Below are 22,500 nucleotides of genomic sequence, written 5' to 3'. Positions count from 1 at the left end.
ATTATGTGTGCAGAATAAACATTTACCTCCACAAGGCTTCTATTTATATTCTGTACTGTATAAAAGGTTTTAATGGGGATTAAGACTTTTACAAAGATCGACAGGATGAAGAGCGAAAGAAAGAATATTCTGATGGATGTTTAGACATTTTAATTCTGAAGAGAAGCATATTCATAGTGTTCATATTATCTGAAGCAAATTAGAGAAGAAATGATGTTTTTTTATCACCAAAATATTGATATTATATTAACATTCCATTCATCTATTTTCTATACCTGCTTTAATCCTAATTAGGGTCACAGGGATATGACCTATCCCAGCACACATTGGGCAAAAGGCAGGCGTACACCCAGAGAAAACCCACACAGGCACAACATGCAAACTCCACACAGAAAGGCCCCTGCCTGTCCAAACCCAGGATTCAAACCCAGAACCTGCTAGCTGTGAGGCAACAGTGCTAACCACTAAGCCACCCTTGAAACTAATATTAGTAAATATAAAAATATTATTTACTTCTGTAAAGCTGCTTTGAGACACCGGCCCATTGTTAAAAGTGCTATACAAATAAACTGAATTGAAGTTAACATTATAAAACCTTTTATATTATTAGGAACACTATACTAGTACTAAGTACAAAACAGCCTTAATTCTTCACATGATGTCCTTTGAGATTTTGGTCCATGTTGGCACGATTGTATCACGTTATTCCTGCAGGTCCACTTCCATGCTGTGAATTTATCTCATTTGTAAATGTGAGCAGTTGAGGATTAAGGGCTTTACTCAAGAGCCCAAGCTAGTGCAATACACTTTCATTGCCCTGGGATTTAAACTCACAACCTTCTGATCAGTAGCCCAACATCTTAACTGCATACTAAAGGTATACTTTTGGATAGAGATCTGGTGACTGGGAAGGTCCCTGGTTTGGCCGTTGTAGCTTAATGGTTAAAGCTTTGGCTCAGAATGGAGATGGTTGTGAGTTCAAATCCATGCTCATGCTGTTTGGCCATTGATCAAGGCTTTTAACTCTCAAGAGCTGTAAATGTCTCTGAAGAACCAAAACCAGTTTGAAACAACTGGCAGCCATTAGACCATGAAGGGATGCACATGATCAGCATGAACTGATTGGTATTAATGTGCCCAAAGCATACCAAGGGAACATTCCAGAAATGGCAAGTGAACATTTTGTCCTCAAAGTTGATGTTAGAAGCAGGAAAAACGGACAGGCGTAAGGATTTGAGCGAGTTTGACCAAAAGGGCCAAATTGTGATGGCTAGACCACTGGATCAGTGCATCTCCAAAACTGCAGCTCTTGTGGGGTGTTCCCGGTCTGCATTGGTCAGTGTCTATCGAAAGTAAAGGATCTGCTGCTAACATCTTGGTGCCACAGCACACCTTCAGGGATCTAGTGGAATCCGTGGATCCACGGGTCAGGGCTGTTTTGGCAGCAAAAGGAGAGGGACTAACACAATATTAGGCAGGTGGTCATAATGTTATGCCTGACCGGTGTATCTTAAAATATTTAATGTCTACTAGTGCGGTATTATAATGTAAAAAAATGCAAACAATTAAATTACCAATGCTACAGTCAGTGCAGATTAACATTAACTGTACATTAGTGACCAGTGCAAAACTTGCAGTCTGAGGGCTGTCTGAGTTGTGTATGTTAATGTGACACATATGAACACAACAGACAGGGTGTGTGCATTTATGTATTAATGTCCAAGAAGGCAGATAAGAGACCATAGTGGGTCCTGCTTGTTGTTGATGAGTTCAGTTGCTGATGCCATGAGGTTTTTGGCTTGATGGACCTCAGTGTTCTGCAGGAGGGGAGTGCCTTGAAAAAATCGCATCCAGGGTGAAAGGATCAGCCACAATCTTAACTGCCCACTTCAGGTTCCTGGAAGTGTGCAGATCCTGAAGAGGTGGTGAAGAAGGGGATGTGGTAGCGTAGGTGTTAAGATGTTGGGCTTCTGCTAAGAAGATTGTGAGGTGGAATCCCAGGTCCACTAAATTGCCTCTGCTGGGCCCTTGAACAAGGCCCTTAACCCTCGATTGCTCAGATGTAAAAATGAGATAATTCGCTCTGGATAAGGACCTCTGCTAAAATGAAAATTGGATGATTAAAGTATGTGTCAATTAGGGATATAGAAAGATGATTGAACTTTAGTACACTCAAAGTATGTAATATCTAGCGGAGACATAATTTCCGAGTTAATATTTTGATGACAGAAAGAGCTCGGGATCGACCATTTATTTCGATTTCTTGTCTATTTTGTACCACATGGTTTGTTTATCTCATCAGCGTGTTTCCGCTGCTTGCTTGAGTCTACAAAAATAGATATAATGTGTGTAGGTAGATGGGGGGGGGTGGAATTCTCTGAAGACTCATTAAGAATATCCGTCTTCAGCCAACTGGAAGTGATACATTACCTTTAACTTTTGATATAAATGATAAACAGACACACAGTGGGATGCCACGAGGATCTATATATACAGTAACCATGGGAAAGCAACCAACATTAAAGTGTGAATGTAATGTAATGTAATCCGGCAGGGAGTTAAATAAAAGCAGCAGTAGTCAAAGTGGTCCAAAACCACCATATTTACATTCCCTGCTATTTGTATTTGATCTATGTTTGCACAACTCAGCCTCAGTTGCCTGTGTCATTAGGAAAAACCCTTTGTGCTATCATGCCTAGAGCGTAGGATCTTCTTGACACAGTGGTTTTAGTTTATGTTGTCACATATACATTACTGCACAGTGTAAAAATTGTTTCTTCACATATCCCATCCTTGGGGATTGGGAGCACCCCTGGGGTTGTGGGCCTTGCTCAAGGGCCCAACGATGGTAGCTTTTTGAACCTTTTACACTGACTGTATGAAAGGAACTTGGTGTGCTTAAGACATCTTCAAATGACTCAAATCTCTCACACACACACACACACACACACCTCTGATGTGTCTGATAATTTCAGAGAAAAACTATTAGCATGGTGTCTATATTGTATTACTTTATATTGTATTACACATCTTTGATATACCAATATGTGCAATTACAATATGCAAAAACTAGAGTACTTAAATATTATAGTAAAATGCATTGACCAGAGCAGAAATTCCAGCCTTATGAGTGCTTGTTACCTGAAGTGAAGCCTAGATGTTGCTGTGAGTAAAAATAGAAAGTGTAAAACAACTAGAGTTATTAGAGGAGGAGTGAATCCAGGAAGTGCTCAGAGAGGAGCGTAAATTTACAGACGCTTCAATAAGTTTTCTGAGAAGGAATAACTGCTGATTAAAAATAACACTTGTATAAGATGTAACAGGATTTATATCTGTGAGAAGAGGAGGATGCAGAAAAGATACAAACAGATCAGCATAATTTCAGTCAAGATTGTGTTAAATTTCCATTTTATTTAAAAGGCTTTAATTATATAAAGAAAGGAAAAGGATAAAAGCATCTAAATCTACCGTATGCGTAAGGTATGTACAGGCAATACAAAGCCGAAAGCACTTGAATTTCTCTTCATAATATAATGTAAACAGTACTGAAAAAAATAATAATCAGAAAACAGATAAATCAAAAGTGCTTCGTTTATTAATTTGCACATTTTCAGGATTAAGACATTAATAATTAGGTTAAGACTTACGGCTCAGCTCTGAAAAACAAAAAAAAAGTCCTTAAGTTGAAGAGTTAAAAAATAAAAACAAATGATTTTTTTTTTTTTGACACAGTCAATAAGTTAAAATATTCCGCCATGATTACTGATTAATTTAACTAGCTATTATGATCTTTAACACTTAAACAGCAGGCAGTGAATTCAGCCTAGAAGCACAGAAACGAAATATTGAGTCGCTAAAATTTAACAGCAGTACAAACTGTAAACATTGTAAAATAACATTACAGTCACAGTCTAGAAATATCAAAAAAAATAGCTTGACATGCTATATTAGGAGTCTAAAATGATTCAGATAAATCTAATTCTATCCTATTTGTCCTATAATTATATTTTATTAATTTATTAAATATTCCAGAAAGACAGCTTGAGATAAAAAAGTCCAAGAATCCTTAGAATAAGGATGTCACAGATGAATTCATTTCTAATATCAGCCATCTAATAAGCTTGTCTAATAAGCAGATATTTACAACAAAAACCCAACAACAACAACACAAAATTGCGTTAAAAAGAAAAAAATGAGTTGTTAGTTTAGTTTGGTCACAAAGTACACAAAGTACAACTTCATGAAGCATACATAAAAAGTATGGGTCCAGTTAAATGATATTATTGTACTTATTGCACTAATAGAATATTAATAACGTTTTAAAAGCCTCCCCCTAACTAATTTTTCATACACTTTTATTTTGTCGCTATTTAAGTGTTGAAAAAAAAAAAAAGACACGTGAAATCCGTTGATTTTACTACATATTATTTCAGATTTCTTACAACCTAGTTTGGTGAATGTATTTATTAACACTTTAAAGTTTTTAAATAAGAATAACTCGCCCAACATCCAACTGATTCTATCTGACCCAAAGGTTTTATCCGGATAGCTGACACGCACAGAAATATTACAACCACAGAGAAGAGGATCTAGCTAAAATAAGCACAGCTATGTGAGAGATTCCCGAGAACAGAGCTGTTCTGACCCTGTACTGTTTTGCTACACACTTTAGTTTAGTTTAGCTTGAATGCTTATAAAGATATAAATGTACGAGTCTCAGACACGCCCCACGTCCTGGTGTCCTCCATCTTTCTGACAGTTCTCGGAGAGAGAGGAGGGGGAATAATGATAGTGGGCAGAGTTCCGTGTTTCAATTGCGTTTACAGTGGAACCTCGGCATACGAATGCCCTCCCTTACGAATTTTTGCCTTAAGAATTAAAATTTTGCAAGCAATTTGCATCGGCATACGAAGCATTTTCAGCTAACGAACGAACCGAACGCCGGCTAAGTTGCGCGTATGCCATGGAGCTGTTCAAAACTTGTTTACATCAGTGGAAAGCCAAGCAAAGCTGACTGAAGGAAGTTTACGAATTTTTTTTCTGTCAGTGAAAGCTGTTGTGAAAAAGTCACCCCACAATACCGACGTTGCCTTTACCATGCGTTTAAAAGCTAGGTGATTTTTGGGGTGTTTTTTTGTTGACAGATTGATGGTGTGGGTGGTCTTTTCTATTTTTAACTCATGCTTGGTGGCACAACTTCCTCTGAGGACCCTTGACATGGAATGCTTGGCTTGGGTCAGTTCTTTGTAAGCAGCCATACAGTTTACATACGCTTCGTATTGGGAATATTTTTGGGTGGCTGGAACGGATTATCTGCATTTACATTAATTCTTATGGGAAAATTAGTTTTGCAATACACATTTTCACCTTAAGAACTGACCTCCAGAACCGATTAAATTTCTATGCCAAGGTTCCACTGTATATTATACTAAGATCCGATCACAATGCGTTGACAACCTCCGAACCAGGACACGTTGGTCGGATGACAAACAGGTTTACACTTTTGCGTATGTGGACTACATCGAGATCTAGGTCACATTTTAAATGCCAAGTGTACACTTAGCCAAAGCGAGCAGAAATCAAAGCCACGCCTCTTGATATTGTATTCACTTTAACCACACCCTTCTGCAACCGTTATCATAAAAATACCTTCGCTACACTTGTGGGATCTCAGTCTTATACCTTATTTTTGCGCTTGATAATGAGATTAGCAGTATAACGGTATAAAGTCAAGGCTCTTAAAAACGTATGAAACAGTTTTAAATGACTGAGTGCATTTACTCACAGTAAACACTACAGGAAGTATATACTGTACTGTACCGGTTATGTATGCCTTATGCAGTTGCACATAGTGCCCAATGTGACAGTATACCTCCCATGAACTGAAACTGGCAGGCCATGAACTGGGGGTCTAAAAATAGTGCAAAGGAAAGTGAGGCCCCGAGTCAAATCAGGGACTTGTTACAGCAGCTCTAGGGTGAAGGCTGAGGAAATACATTTTAATAAAAAAAAAGCCTCTTGGGTTTATACCAGGAAGTGGACAAGTTGAGAAACAACAAGCAATTATCTGATTAATCTAAACATGATGATGATGAGGAACAGATTGAAATCAGTTCAAACAAATGCAAAAAAACCAAAAAATAAACAAAACAAACTATTGTAATAAAAAAATATATATGTATATATCACTACTGGACGCCAATAAACATCACCTCTCTAAAATTGATGTGTGTTTGAGAGCATCAGTAAGATTTCTTTTTGTGCAGGTGATACTCAGTTTAACACATCGCTCTCTGCGTAAAAAAAGACAAAGAAAATGATGAACATCGTCTCTCTATTATATTGTTGACTCTTTTGCTGCTGCCACCTCTGGCCTCGAAGAGTTCTGCATAAATGTGGGTGCAGAACGGAGAACTACTTCACTTGTGACTTCTACCGGTACTACTCTCTGTCGGCCTTGGGCCCGCTGGTAGTTTACTGGTACTATGAGACTAGATGAAGTGGGTTTGACTGGCATAGGCCTAGACTTAAGCTCCAGAGCCATAGCCAGCTCTGCGTTGCTTCCATAAAGGGCATTCATTTTGCGTGCTATCAAACCCTCTGTCTCCGGCGCCTCCTCGTCCTCCTGCCGCCTCACATTTCTATTTTTGGACCGATGTAAGAAGGACGCGTGGCGGATAGAGCGTTTGAGGAGATGTTTACGGTAGGACTGTTGGATCCGGATGGCTGCCCGCTCCTCCTCCTTTCTCCTCAGAGTGGTGACGATGGGCTCGAAGGAGGCAGGGCTCGGATTGTTCATCTTGAACTTTTCCTCAATGCTCACCCTCATTGCTGCCATCTCAGTAGTGTCTCCCAGCACATGTTGGGTGACGGCCAGCAGGATATCTAGACAGTGGATTTTGTCTCCTATTACAACCGGCAGATCCATATTGACCAGTGTGATCTTGTTAGGTTTGTGAATACGCAAGGGTTCTTGCAGCGCATCAACAAAGGCAAAGACATGGTCATAATCCAAAAACTGCGTCCCTTCTATGTCAAACCTTTCCCAAGTTTCATTAAACATCTCAAAGTCTTCCTCACATAGCAGGTCACTGCTCTCCTCCTGTGCTACATTGAAGTTCTCCAGGATGATGGCAATGTACATGTTCACCACCACTAAGAAAGACATGATAATGTAACTGCAGAAGAACATGATGCCCATGCCTGGGTTGCCGCAGTTGCCCCTCACCAATGTTCCAGGGTTTTCGATATTGGGATCACAGTCAGGAGGACCGCTGTTTAGCATAGGAAGCAGCAGCCCATCCCAACCAGCTGAAGTCGTGATCTCAAATAGGCAGAGGATGCTATTCCCGAAGGTCTCAAAGTTAAAAATGTCATCAACTCCGGCCTCCTTTTTCACGTAGGCGAAGTTAGACATGCCAAAAATGGAGAAGATGAACATGATGAGGAAGAGAAGCAGGCCGATGTTGAAAAGGGCAGGGAGTGACATCATCAGAGCAAATAAAAGCGTCCGGATGCCTTTTGCTCCTTTGATGAGACGCAGCACACGGCCAATCCTAGCCAGACGGATGACGCGGAACAGGGTCGGCGACACAAAGTACTTCTCGATTATGTCTGACAGCATGAGACCTTCGGGAAAACAGACAAAAACAGTATAAGAATCTATCCAAACGCTCTCTGGAGCATTAGCATTGTTTATTTGAGTCTTAAGCCGACTTTTATTAAACTTTAAACCAAAGCACCGGAGTCAATAAAAATCTCATAAACAATTCACTCCTTCTTTTTACTCACCAGCTATAGAAAGGATGACCACAATGAAATCGAACACATTCCATCCCACAGTGAAGAAGTATTGTCTCAATGCAATCATTTTGAGGATGCACTCCCCAGTGAATACAACAATAAAGATGAGGTTAATCTGATAGAGAACATATTCTTTCTCTGCACTTTGGTCATCTGTCTCAACCATCATGGTAACCATGTTGAGGCAAATCAACACCATGATAAAGATGTCAAAGAACTGCTGAGAGATGAGGTCAAACACCATGCCCTGGATCATATTCTGGAACATAATAGATGACTATTAGGAAAGAAGAGACTAAAAATAGTCAAGACTCACAGAATAAAATTGTGGATTCTACACACCGCGGGGCGAGGTATGGGTTTGACAGGCTTCTTGGAACCCAGTTTTTTCATGGCATTGTAGTACTTTTTCTGCTCCTCTGTCATGAACAGATCTTCTCCACCTAAGTACATGAGAAATAACAAATACACAATTATTTTTTCTATCTACGCTAACCTTTTTCAGGATTTTTTTTTTTTAAATGTGCTCATCTTTTGCTTTTGCTGATTGAAGTTGTCAATGATGACACCAATGAAGAGGTTGAGGGTGAAGAAAGAGCCGAAGATGATGAAGATGACAAAATACAGGTACATGTAAATGTTAATCTCATACGACGGCTGTTCTTCCACCTGCAAGTAAACAGAAATCGGTCATTTATATGGAATTGTCACACTGTTTGAAATGTTTAAAGAAAATTTAGAACATAATTAATGATGTTCAAGATGACTGAAAGGGGTGGATTGCTTCTTTAAGCAGAAGAAAAGGTTTTTATTCATAACCTTAATGAATGAATGAAATGAAACAGCCTTTATTTGTCACATATACATTACAGCACAGTGAAATTCCTTCTTCACATATCCCATCCTTGGAGGTTGGGGTCAGAGTGCAGGGTCAGCCATGATACGGCCAACAACCCAGAGCCTTAACCACTTGAGCCAACTCTGCCTAGTGTGGTGAACCTACTGGGTCATGTGGAACCTGGAGCCTATCCCTGAGACTCAGGGCACAAGGCAGGTGGAGAGGGTGCTAGTCTATCGCAAGGCACAATCACAATTTAGAGATACCATTAATCTTATAACACATGTCTCTGGACTGGAGTTGGAAATTAGAGTACCCAGAGGAGACCCCACAGGCACTGGGAGAGTATTACACAACATTACGGATGCGGGACTTGAACCCTCAACCCTGGAGGTGTGAAACCACCATGCCCCTATCTTCTAGTTTTGTATTTTGTATGTGTATGTGTATGTGTGTGTGTATGTGTGTGTGTATGTGTGTGTGTATGTGTGTGTGTGTGTGTGTGTGTGTGTGTGTGTGTGTGTGTGGCTAAGGATAGATCCAGTTTAACTTGTAAGAGTTTCTTATGGAACTAACCTCAAGCAATCCTTACTCAAATATCACATGGTATTAAAACTTAGGCAGATGTTTAGACATTTATAAAGACAATTGAATCACCTCTCTGGAATCCACTGCAGCATACATGATGTCCATCCAGCCTTTAAATGTGGCCTGTGACAAGAAAAGTATTTTTTAATATGTGACTTGCAAAAAAAACCCCAAATCAAACACTATACATTAGTTAGGTTAAAATGCAGCATTACCGTGAACCATCTGAAGCACAGAAATAAAGACAGAACCATCAGCGTTAGAAAATATTTAAAAAGATCAGAATAAAGAAATTATCTGCAAGCGGTGATATGTATATGATATGATATGATTTTCCACGGTAACCAAAAATTCTGAGATGATGTCAAGCCTAGGTCTACAGCTATATTTTGATTTAGGATTTGACAATAAAGTAATGAATTTAGCAAAAAAAAAAAAAACAACCTAAACATGAGCTCACCACTTGTAGCAGGGAAAGGTAACCAAAGCCCACGTTGTCGTAGTTGACCTTGACGTTGACCCATCGCGTTTCATTAGTGTCCATTAGTGCTATGCAGTCGCTCTTGTTGTTCACAATCTCAAGAGGCAAAAGTTCTTCTGTGGTGGTATTAATGCAGCGGTAGAATTTTCCAGCAAACAGGTTGACCCCCATGATACTGAAGATCAGCCAGAATATTAGACACACCAGGAGCACGTTCATGATGGAAGGAATGGCACCTACCAGTGCGTTGACCACCACCTGTACAGATGGTCATGATATGTATAGATCTCAGAGAGGAAGATATGATGTCAGTACTAAGACCTGCAAATATTAACTCACCCTCATTCCTTCAAATCTGGACAAGGCACGTAAAGGTCGAAGAGCCCTAAGAGTTCGGAGAGACTTTATTGGCCCTAGCTCTGAATAGCCCAACAAATTTGCTGTTAAACTGATAAGCGACACCTGAAAAACAGGTTGAAAAAATCCTTATTGAGCCAATAAAGACAATTAAACCACAGAAACTACATAATCAATCACACTGCTACCTAAAGAAAATAGAAATAATAAACGTACATCAACGATTAGAAAGTCCAGCCAGCACCAGGCATTGGTGAAGTAAGTCTTGAAACCATATGCAACCCATTTCAGTAACATCTCTATTACAAAAATGTATGTGAAGACCTTGTCTGCATACTCCAAGATGATCTTAATCACCCTGCGACGCTCAATGTAAATGTCCTCAAAGGCCTGGAAAAATAAACAAACAATATAGAACAACAATTAAAAGTGGTGATTTACTGAAATAAAAAAATTAAAGCAACCCAGTGCTTAATCTTCAATGCATTTTTATTTGCCGCAATACACATCCATTGTCAAAGATGCACATTGTGATCGATTTCTTGGCTGTGTTACGCTTTGCATTTAACCTGAAAAGTCCAATTTTATAGAGGAAATTTGTTTCAGCTATTTTATGTCTGAGTCAAGAGTGGACTTTTGGCCAAAGGGCTGTGGTCAAGCTTTGGTTGTGGATAAAGAAAGTTTTATAGTTCTCACCTTTGTGTTATTACCTTTAGCCAACTTCTGTGCATTTTGTTTTTAGTAAAAGCTGTGAACCAGAGAGAAACAGAGCTGGTAGAGACTGTACAAATTATACACAGACTCAACTTTTGTTGTTGAGTGTGAAGTTTTGAGACTGCATTCTGGAAATCACTTGCAAAAGTATAAAATGACCCCTGAACCTGGGGTGGACTCGTGATGGAAGACGGTGATGTAGAAGCCTTCCTATTAATCAGAGTCTCTTGCCAGCCTCAAACAAATCAAATACCGAATACCCTCCATGATCTCTGCAATGAACCACACTTTAAAGCTTATCACTCAGGACCAAGAGTTCCAGAACCTGTTGTAGCACATGACACCCATGAGGATGATGTCCACTGATGAGCTTGAGGTTCCACTGAGCTTTTCAAGCATGCTGCATCTGGCTGGGGGATGAACTGGTTCTGTGACTAACCCCTTGCTTGCTGCATCAGTGTGTCAATACAGCAGTGGGTCAGTCTAACACCAGGGACATAGCTCATCCACTCCTTCCTCATCCTCTGCTCGGAGCAGATTATTGGGCTCACTTGTACCATTTGGTACAGTAGTACAGAATTGTCAGTTCTGTACCACTTCAACAATCGACTCTCAGCAGAAACAGCAGAATAAGTTAAGTACCCTTTATTTGTCACATATGCATTAATGTACAGTGAAATTCTTTCTTTGCGTGTCCCATCCTTTGAGGTTTGGGGTCAAAGCACAGGGTCAGTCATGATGCAGCACCCTTGGAGCAGGACAGTTGGAGGCCTTGCTCAAGGGCCCAATGGTGGCAGCTTGGCAGTGCTGGGGTTTGAACTCCAATCAACAACCCAGAGCCTTAACCACTTGAGTTACCACAACCCCAGATACTGGACAGTGTCCCAGGACATGCAAATCTGTGTACTGATAAACTGCTCAATCATCTGATTCAACAGTAGATTTAACCAAGTGATCCAAATTCTTTTGACTTGAAAATTTTTGGCTTATGCATTAATTTGTCACCTTTCTGTTTGGTTTGTTACAGCTGGGTTTATGGACATGCGTATTTTAATGATACAATCATTTATAGTAATGATTAGCACTGGTCAACTGGCTGATTGTTTGATTTTGTCATCCTCACGCTTATGATACTATCTACAAGGGTGTCCTTTTACCCTTTCTTATAATCATGCCCCTCCTTACAGTGGCTCCACAACATGAAGGATGTAAATGCGTAGCACTTTTGCCCCTGAAGTTCAAGGTGCTCCACAGAGATTTTCCAGCTGTGCCAGATTTCCTCTCTCTCTCTGGAAGAGAGCCAGTTGCAGGCTGGACAATTCCCCAGCCCGATAGGGTGGGGCAGATAGGGTGTGGTCAAGAATGGGAGAGAGGATGCGAGGCCAACTGGCGAGTCACGGTATTATTGCTCTCACCTGTGTGTTATTACTTGCAGCCTACTTATGTGTGGTATTTTCTTTCAGTAGGGGTCATGAGCCAGAGAGTTGGAGCTGGCAGAGCCTGCACACAACACATAGACACGCATAGAGCGTGAACTTGTACCTGAACGAGGTGAAAACCGTGAACGATTTAGTATTTGCATTTTTTCTTCTCATTTTTCATTAAGATGATTAAAGAGAATTGAAACGTGACTGCATGAGAATAAATAGACCCCTGAAGTTCTCCTACACACATACAGCAGGTTGGACAGTAATTTTCAGTCATGTAGCTAGGATTTGAGTGTGTAAACCCTATCATCACCCAGGACCCAGAGATACTCTCCTCACTATATGGCTTTCAATGTCATTATCACTATCACAGTAGCCACTAAATTTGAGTTTTTATTCGTTAAAGATGAGACTTCATTGATTTTAAGCCAGACATACCAGTGCACCACTACTGAGCAGAATCATGAAGATGATGAAGGTTTCAAAGTAATCATGTTCCACGATGGTGAAGCAAGTTCTGCGCAGGTTCCACCAACTCTTTCCCCTTCCCTGAGTGATGTCCAAAGTCAGACATGGAAATCGGCTTACACAGTCTGTCACACGGGAACAAGATGATCAAAGAAAAGCCTTTCAGAAGCATTCGACTGTATAATACTATAAATAATATCATGTTAGAAAAAAGGTGTATTATATAACCAAAGGCACACACTTTCAGTAAAACAGGCTTCTGGATCATCAGGCTCTGGTTCCTCTTCCTCCTCTTCCTCAGGTGGAGGTGATGGAGGTTTGTAGTCCACTGTGCTACACACTGACGAGTCTCCATCATTGAGAGCACCCTATTTAGAGATATATGGAAAAGAGGTGGAGCAAAATAAAGAATTATAGAAGTCATTTTTAAAATACATTTTCTTCATCATGATATAAAATTATATAAAAGATTTAAAAATTTACAAACAGCAATTTGTTTTGAATCTACTTGTGATTTAAAATGACTAAATATAATAAAAAAATTATTAAGAGCCCCACAGACTTTGCATGGCTCAGAAAAGAGGCACAAATTAAGTCCTTGTGATGAATAAACTTCAGTCTGAAAGGTTCAACTGAATCGCAGAACAACAACAACAACAACAGCAACAGGAACTGGGGAAGAAATTGGAGAAAGTGCATGTAACCATCATTAAGAGCCCTTCATACCCCTGGCCTGAATGGCTGCAATGGAAAAGCTGCTACTCCAAGACCAGCAAAATTAAAAATCTAAAATTTGCAGGTGATCACAAGCCTTGTGAAGGAGTTTTCTCTGATTAGATGAAAACAAAAACTATTTATAATCACTATGTAGAGTGAAAAGGCTTTTACTTCAAACACCACCATTCTGTCTGTGAAGCATGGGGATGGCAGCATCATGTCATGAGTTTTGCTGGAATAGGTACTGAAATAGGCACGTCAAAAGAAATGTCATCATGATGAAGGGGAATTATCTAGAACTACTTGAAATTTGTGGAAGATTTCCCCAGGCCTTAGATTCAAGGTAAGCAATTAAAATCAATGGTGGTAAAATGTATGTATGACCACTGCAGACTGGGAACACCCTACAAATGCTGCAGTTTTGGAGATGCTCTGATCCAGTGGTCTAGCCATCACAATTTGGCCCTTTTGGTCAAACTCGCTCAAATCCTTATGCTTGTCCATTTTTCCTGCTTCTAACATCAACTTTGAGGACAAAATGTTCACTGTCAAATATATCCCACCCACTAACAGGTGCCATGATGAGGAGATCATCAGTGTTATTCACTTCACTGGTCAGTTCTCAAAATGTTATACCTGATTGGTGCAAATGTTTTGACCCACTGCAAATCTGCAAAAACAGCTAAAAGCTGCAATAAATGAATCTCTTAGCTAGTATTTTTTTTAAATGTAAATAAAGTAGACACCTTAATTGACTTAACAAAGGAAATGGTGCCATGAAATAGGTGAGAAAAGGTCAGTCAGTGGAGAAGGTCAGCATTGTGTATATAATAGCGCTTATTTAACCATTGATTAGTGATTTGAAGCAAACAATTTTGTTTTATTCCAATATTTTAGTTTAAATCCAAGTAACTTTGGGCTGTCAGTCAGTTCATGGATGAGATATTTAGCCATATTGTCTTGAAAAAGCAAGTCTTGTAAAATAAATGACACCTTCTTTTTGTTTGCGTCGTCTTCTTCTGACGAATCCTGTGACTCGTCATCTTCATCATCAGACTCAGCTTTGGCAATCGGTACATTCAGAGTGAGAGCGTCCAGACAGTTGGTCAAGCCGTCCGCCATCTTCCCTTCGTCGAGGTTGTTTAATGAAAAACTTTCCTTTTTGTCTGTATCCTCACATTCCGCTCCTCTCGCGTCAGCCTCGGGAGGTTTCCTGTGCAGTACAATGCGGATGATGAAAGATTTGACCCAGTCGATGCCTCTGGTGATGCGTCCGATCGCAATCTGGAGATTGTTCATCTCGCCGTCTTCGTCACTTGCTGAAAGATTATCTCCACTGAACGAGCTGAGCAGCAAGGCAAGGAACAGGTTCAGCACCTGAGAAAACAGTTTATATAGAAATTATACTTGGATATCTTCTGCTTTTGCATGTATCCATACCTGAACCTTATAATAATAATTAGGAAAGCTGATTATTCTTTTCACTAATAAATATGTGTGGTACGTAACAGCTATCAGGTTTTTGTCCTGTCTACTATGACATGGAGTCAGTAAATATTATGCTGTCTGCAGGATCTCTGTAGTGAAGCTATCTTTAGTTTCTAGACCAAGTTGGGATTCTTATTTCCTTGCTTTAGATGATCATGATCCCAGCAGAATATCATAATTCGATTGAACAGAATTTTCTGAATAGTCGTATACCATTATAGTAGTATATTTTAACAAAGAGAAAGCTGTAAACCCTAAATAATAGCTTGCATCAGTATCTCTGCTTAACCAGCTCGAGCAGTTCTGCTGATGTGTTTTGCACTGTCTTAAGATCTCCAGACTGCTCCTGTGCTTCTCAGCTGTCTGTGTTTGTTCCTTCTTTGCCAAAATGCTCACTTGAGCTGGGTCTTAGCGCATAGCCAAGGTCAGAACCACTGTTTGCTGGCTCAAATCATAAGACTTAAATAGAAGCATGAGTAGAGAAACAGTGCTGGGAGTGTGTGTGTGTGTCTGTGTGTGTGTGTGTGTGTATTTGACTCTGTATGTGTCGACATGACACAAAACCTGGTTTCTGCCCATGCTGAGTGGCAATGCTTTTGTTAGCTCTCTAAGATAAGCCATTTCATTTCCTCTTTCCTCTCAGCAGTACAGTATGCCCAGCTGTTGTTGGTATTAACTGTATGCTCTTCATCTGCACTCACACTGCACAAATTTCTGCAGCTTTATTTCCTACAATCTAGCAACCGACTAATCATATTCACAATGCTGCATAATGAGCTCTTAATACGAACGCCTCAATGCACTTATAACTTCTTACACATGCTTGTAATGTCATTTAATCTAGAGCTATGCATATTTTTTTTATTTCACTGACCACACCCTCTTGCTCCTACAGTTATTTCTGTTCACACCCACCCACAATGTTTTCCCATGAACTCACTTGGCTTCAAATCTACAAATAAATAAAAATAAACAAGAATTCCTTCCAGTCCATTGTGAAATTCCAGATATTTCACGCTTTTGTGCCTTAGGATATTGCTGTTTTTTTGTTTCTTATTCCATTTCAGCAACAATCTGATCTCATATGCGGGAGTATTTTTCCCGCATTCCCAGTTTGAGTACTGGTGCCAAATTGTGCGCTAATTCCAGAGCTCCAGTGCTAGGGAAGTCTGCTTTGAATTATTAATATCCATAATAATATTCCTTTCCTTAGCTTGAGGAACACAGAAACAGGAAGTACTGTGATAAGTTCCAAGTAACCAATCACGTTACTCAGCATGTGGGACACTGAGTGACATCATCTTCCACACCTGCTCTACTGCCCCCAGGTTTGTCCAAAAAAATGCAGTGCAGTGGCAGCTTAGTGAGCCTGGGATTCGAACTCACAACCATCCAACTTGCTCATAAAATGTGTGTAAAAAGGTCAATAAATGGAGAAGATCGTTATAGTATATAGTATACACCGATCAGCCATAACATTATGACCACTGAGAGGTGAAGTGAATAAGACTGAGTATCTCCTCATCATGGCACCTGTTAGTGGGTGGGATATATTAGGCAGCAAGTCAACATTTTGTCCTCAAAGTTGATGTTAGAAGCAGGAAAAATGGACAAGCGTAAGGATTTGAGCGAGTTTGATGAAGGGCCAAATTGTGATGGCTAGACCACTGGATCAGAGCATCTCCAAAACTGCAGCTCTTGTGGGGTGTTCCCGGTCTGCAGTGGTCAGTATCTATCAAGTGAGGAACAGTGGTGAACCGGAGACAGGATCATGACTCAATCCAATCAAGCATCTGTGGGATGTGCCATGGAGGTCCCACCTCACAACTTACAGGACTTAAAAGATCTGCTGCTAACATCTTTGTGCCAGATACCACAGCACACCCTCAGGGATCTAGTGGAGTCCATGTCAGGGCTGTTTTGGCAGCAAAAGGGGCCAACACAATATTAGGCAGGTGGTCATAATGTTATGACTGATCGGTGTATCTCTGATCCAACCATTAATCCACCAATTTTTTTTTGTTTTGTTTTGTTTTATTCCCATATTTCTAATATTCCAGCATTATTTCATGCTCAGTCGCCGTCATTCTGATCACATACACACCTGTCACCTGCCCTCACAGGACACGATACTGCCCAACTCACGAAGCTCACTGGAAAGTAAACACTCAATTCGGTTTCATTCTCAAACCTTTACATTGTGTATGATTACCCGTTTTTCTGACTTGATTTTCTCTACTGTTTGTAGATCACCTGACCTTTCCTTATTTCCTTTTTCTTATTAAACTTGCACTTGTATCCTTTCATTATGTAATGAAGGCCGAAGTGCATGCTGGGGGACGGTTCACAGTTCACAGGCTATGGTGTATATTTATGGAAAATATACATGTGTATATTTCAAATCAAGGTGATTTCATATAAGGTGGTTTGATTTGACCACATGGGTTCATAGCCCCTTTTTCTCTTTACACAAACAGATACTGTACTCACCACTAGGTTACCGATCACCATGACCATGAGGAACACCACGAGGCACATGCCTGCTCCGGCTACCTCCATGCAGTCCCACATGGTTTCAATCCATTCGCCACACAGGATGCGGAAGACAATGAGGAACGAATGGAAAAAATCGTTCATGTGCCAGCGGGGCAGTGTGCAGTCCTCTGCGATCTTACACACACAGTCCTTGTAGCTCTTACCAAAGAGCTGCATGCCTACCACAGCAAAGATGAAGACAATGATGGCCAGCACCAGAGTCAGGTTCCCCAGAGCACCCACTGAGTTCCCAATGATTTTGATCAGCATGTTGAGTGTGGGCCAGGATTTAGCCAGCTTAAAGACTCGCAGCTACCTCCAGCAAAGACACACACACACACATACAATATAACGTCAGCAAAAATGTACCGCAAAGGAATATTCGTCCCTGAATGTACATTAAGTCTACAAGAGCTCTAATTATGAGAATAGTAGAGACTCAAAACATAATATAAAAAATAAAAACATAACAAAAAATAATACACAAATAACATTAATAAAATCAGATTATAATAACACATTAAATACACCTGGGTGGCAAACTCAGTGCCCCAGCTAACTTTCCTATGGGAAAAAGTGGGCGGATTTAAAAACAAAAAATGTTGATGCTGAATACTAAAGTGACTTATGACATGTTGAATCGACTATATTTCATTTCTAATTTTCCAGTGTTGCAATAAACTAAATATATCAACTTATTTTTATATATCAAGCTATTTTCAGGACATTCACCGGTACACAATGTGATGTCTGTGATTAAATGTGTCTGCATACAGTCACGTAATAATAATAATAATCATAATAATAATAAAAATAACGATTCTAGATAGGAACTTAGGCTAGGATTAGCTAGGACTGACAACTGTGTTGTTTTTATTACAGTGTGCATGAGCTGTGTGAAAATAAATGCTGATATAAAAGCAGCCTTATGCTTTAAATATAATATAAAATAAAGAGTTTACGGTTAAAGCTTACCAGACGGAAGGACCTGAGGACCGACAGACCCTGCACATTGGCCAGGCCTAACTCCACCAGGCTAAGAGTGACGATGATGCTGTCGAATATGTTCCAGCCCACCTGGAAGTAGTAGTAAGGGTCCATGGCAATGAGCTTGAACACCATTTCCGCAGTGAAAATACCTGTGAACACCTGAGCAGAAGAGTAGAAGTGTTCGATTTGGTCAGTTTGGTCAGTGAAATATTTATGTAACCTCATCAAGCTAGTTTTGCTCTTTACTGTGAGGAGAACATACCAAGTTGCCAACAGTGAGCACGTGTTCAAATTGGGCACTCATGGGATAGTGCTCCATAGCCATGAACAGCGTATTGAGTACGATGCAAATCGTAATTCCGAGATCCACGAAAGGATCCATCACTATAAAATGGACCCATTTCTTGAAGATCATCCAGGGTTCACAACAATCCCACTTCAAAAAGATGTCAGCAAACTTATACCAGCCTGGAGGACAGGGTCTCTGGGCTTCCTCCAACTCTGAGGGGAGACAATTTGCAATTATTAAAGCGCAAGACTTTCACCTGTCCATATAACCACATCACCACTGCAATAATTTCACTATATGAAGACAATCAGAAACCTGCTCATTTTTGATTCTTTCCCAGTGCTATAATGATTTCCCCCAGTGGGCAACAGCAGGGCAGATGACTGGCACACACCAAGCCACTTGAAATAACCTGAAGCTTATCACCACTAAGGGTAGGGCAACAGGGCTTTCTTCACACACAACAAGCTCATACACAAACTACAGACAATGTACACTCACTGCTGTACTGAATATTAATAATAGCAGACTAATCTCTGTTATCACACCAGTAGGTGGGGGGTATTGGGGTGTAATGCCCCTCATGGTGCATTATGTGACCACCACCTCACCCATCCTGTATCCACCCACTTACACCATATTGCCCCCTTTGTCTGACAAAATGAATTTTCTTTAAAGGAAATCTGGGTTTTGCAATTAAAGTAATTTAATTGTAGCTTGGCAGCCAGATTTAAATGGAAAGCCATCAGCATCCATCCATCCATTTTCTATACCCGCTTTATTCCTAATCACAGGGATCTGCTGGAGCCTATCCCAGCACACACTGGGCAAAAGGCAGGGGTACACCCTGTACAAGTCACCAGTCCATCACATATAGACAGACAACCACACACACTCACACTCACTCCTATGGACAATTTAGAATTATCAATTAACCTACTGTACATGTTTTTGGACTGTGGGAGGAAACCGGAGTAAACCCATACAAGCACAGAAAGGTTCCCGTCTGCTCGAACCTGGGTTTGGAACCTTGGACTTGGAACCAGGACCTTCTTTCTGTGAGGCAATAGGGCTAACACTAAGCCACCATGCTGCCCTAAAGCCCTCAACAATGTGTGAAACACTCACAGTTGACCTTCTTAATACTCAGATATCATTATAGCAGTCTAGGGTTTTTTAACCAAATAGTGATAATTTTTTACCCGTTTTTAAAAGTTTTTATTACACACTAAAACTTGAAAAATTCAGAACATTCTTCATACCTTTTCTTTCCATCTTCACAGGGTTAAAAAGTTTGTTTGCTACTTTTTTCTTTTGTGTTGAAACATCCAAAATATTAAGTCTTAAATTCTACACTGAATTCTTTAGAATGAACCTTTTTATTCATCTTATCTCTTGTTACGATATTACCTTCCCTCGTTGTGCTGCGTACGCTCATGGCGCTGGCTGTTCTCTGAGAGAGTCCAGGATTTTCCAGGCGCATCACGCTATGCTTGGAGCACGTTGACTTATTGTCTGCACTTTGCTCATTGTCTGATGCTGACTGGAGAGATGAAATGCAGACGTGGTTAAGGCGACCATTCAATAAAAATAGTTAGAGTGAAATTTAAAGCTTAACAGGCTACAAAAAGTGATTTCGAATGACAAAAAAAATAAAAATAAAAGGGTAAAAGATCTTCATTGTCACACAGAGGCCCAGTATCAGCAACCATCAACATCTGTTTCAATCTCATGCTAATCAGGCTGATGGATTATTACACAACCAGTTTGCCTTGATGCGTTGTACTACCACAGCTGAATACTGTTGTAATGAGTAAGGGAGCAATAAAATATAAAAGTGACCTTCTTTAGGTTAGTTTGCTATCTGGAGCCTCAGGAGTTGTGGGTTTCAACTTTTTCATTCGTTTCATGGTAAGAGCTGCTGTGAAATAATCCCTTCATAGAACGGTGCAAACCGGTTCTAACCAGAACAGAAAATGGGAGTGGGAACCTGACCAGTGCACAACTGGAAAGCAAGGAAATTTTCAAGTGATAAATAAAATTTGAATTTAGAATAATACTTTAGCCCAAAAAATGTTTTGAGCAATTTAAAGTCTTTTAAATGATATTTGTTTATTAAATCGTGTGCATAGAAGAGCACACACACACACAAAACAAAAGCCAAGCTTTACCTTTACTATAGTCGGAGCTCTGTGGATCACCAGACGGGGAATAATCCTGCCATTACAGTCCTTTATTACATCGTCCCCATCATCTGCCCCTATTTCTGACCCTTTGCTCTGAGTTCTCTGACTGCCCAACGATGCCATGCTACCGGCTTGCAACTGCAAAAAATAAAGCAACAACGAACCAATGGCGTAAAGATAGAGATATAGAGATGTAGATAGATCTCTCATATATTATATCCATAGGTATTTTAATAACCTGACCTGTTGCTCTTCATTCTTGATCTGCTCCAGCATTCTCTGAAATTCTTCCTCTTTTTCCCGGGCCTCAGCAATCGTGGCCTGGTTCTGTTCATCATATGCCATGGCAACTACAGCCAGAATGAGGTTGATGAGGTAGAATGATCCCAGAAATATGACCACCACAAAAAAAAGCATGTAGGTTTTCCCAGCTGCACGGAGAGTCTGAGGAAATCGCAAGGTGGGATTACTTAATTTCACTTAATAATAATAATAATAATAATAATAATAATAATAATAATATAGCAGATGCATGGGGACATGCTGCAGAAATGGAGCAGGAGTCACTTTAGGACAATATATTTAAATTTAATCTCATCATTCCAGCTGTGCAATCCTTATTTATAGGATGTTAAATTATTGTATTTGTTTATTAAAGGTTATGAGTAATAAAAGAAGCTATTTATTTACCATTAAATGTATATTTAATAAAGCATTTTAGAATTAATTCCATGGATATTTTAATTTATCACCAATACCAGTTGAAATAGGTTCTCCCAGTAGTCCTGAGTCATGAGCCTAAAAAGAGCAAGGAAAGCCCAGCCGAAAGTGTCGAAGCTGGTGTAGCCGTAATTCGGGTTCCTTCCAGCCTTCATACATGTAAATCCTTCTGGACACTTTCTGTCAACACAGCAGTCACACTGTCTTACATTCCAGTTGATTTCTGGTCAGCTTTGGATAAATATATATATCAATTTAGAGAGTTATGTGTTGAAGCATCCACAAATGGATGGCAAACTTACCCAGCATCAGAGCTGTTGCCACATAGTAAAGCATCTAAGCTGCCCTCCAGAAAGTACTGGTTGTCTGCAATCAATCAATCAATCAATCAATCAATCAATCAATCAATCAATTCATGCATTTTTCCACTCATTATTGTCTAAATAAAATCCCTTGTTATTCGGGGTTAGGTGTTAAATTCTCCCAAGCAATAAGGTCACATATTATGGGCCATGTGAGAAAATCAAATATGGGCAATGGTCACTTTCAGAGCCTCATCAGACTCCAGGTCAGACTCCAGGTCAGACTACAGGTCAGACTCCAGCAGTCTTGGGGGATGTAGTAGCTTGGTGGATAAGGTGTTGGCCCACTGATCAGAAGGTTATGAGTTCAAATCTGTGGTCTAGCAAGAACCCTGGAGCAAGGGTCATTAACCCTCAATTGCTCTGGATAATGGTGTCTACCGAATGCTTCTAATATGCAAATAAACCTTGGTCTGCATTTCAACACAACATTTCACCAGGACAAAGTAAATGAATATGAGAAGAATTACAGCATTTTGTATTGAAATATTTCATTGGCAATATTGCAATGGAGTAAAATAGCTAAAAGTAAGAATC

At 40.0% G+C, this 22,500-nt stretch overlaps 1 protein-coding gene across 1 annotated transcript in view; it reads right to left on the bottom strand.

Annotated features, from left to right (window-relative positions):
• Window positions 1-3,427: 3,427 nt before the first annotated feature.
• Window positions 3,428-22,500, bottom strand: part of scn4aa (sodium channel, voltage-gated, type IV, alpha, a) — a 36,127-nt gene continuing 17,054 nt past the window's right edge. The window contains exons 8-26 of the mRNA XM_058405408.1: window positions 21,904-21,967; window positions 21,640-21,781; window positions 21,125-21,325; window positions 20,867-21,019; window positions 20,106-20,238; window positions 18,669-18,907; window positions 18,392-18,565; window positions 17,372-17,728; window positions 14,387-14,770; window positions 12,918-13,044; window positions 12,647-12,801; window positions 10,284-10,457; window positions 10,050-10,172; window positions 9,690-9,968; window positions 9,299-9,352; window positions 8,335-8,472; window positions 8,146-8,250; window positions 7,792-8,062; window positions 3,428-7,629 (exon numbers count right to left, since the gene is read on the bottom strand). Coding sequence (XP_058261391.1) covers window positions 6,338-7,629; window positions 7,792-8,062; window positions 8,146-8,250; window positions 8,335-8,472; window positions 9,299-9,352; window positions 9,690-9,968; window positions 10,050-10,172; window positions 10,284-10,457; window positions 12,647-12,801; window positions 12,918-13,044; window positions 14,387-14,770; window positions 17,372-17,728; window positions 18,392-18,565; window positions 18,669-18,907; window positions 20,106-20,238; window positions 20,867-21,019; window positions 21,125-21,325; window positions 21,640-21,781; window positions 21,904-21,967 — 4,565 coding nt within the window. The 3' untranslated portion in view covers window positions 3,428-6,337. The remainder of the gene's footprint in view (window positions 7,630-7,791; window positions 8,063-8,145; window positions 8,251-8,334; window positions 8,473-9,298; window positions 9,353-9,689; window positions 9,969-10,049; window positions 10,173-10,283; window positions 10,458-12,646; window positions 12,802-12,917; window positions 13,045-14,386; window positions 14,771-17,371; window positions 17,729-18,391; window positions 18,566-18,668; window positions 18,908-20,105; window positions 20,239-20,866; window positions 21,020-21,124; window positions 21,326-21,639; window positions 21,782-21,903; window positions 21,968-22,500) is intronic.

The sequence above is a fragment of the Hemibagrus wyckioides genome, linkage group LG13, assembly GCF_019097595.1.
Source record: "Hemibagrus wyckioides isolate EC202008001 linkage group LG13, SWU_Hwy_1.0, whole genome shotgun sequence".
Taxonomy (NCBI): Eukaryota; Metazoa; Chordata; class Actinopteri; order Siluriformes; family Bagridae; genus Hemibagrus; species Hemibagrus wyckioides.
The sequence above is the reverse complement of the archived record's forward strand: the minus strand, read 5'-3'. Positions and strand labels throughout refer to the sequence as shown.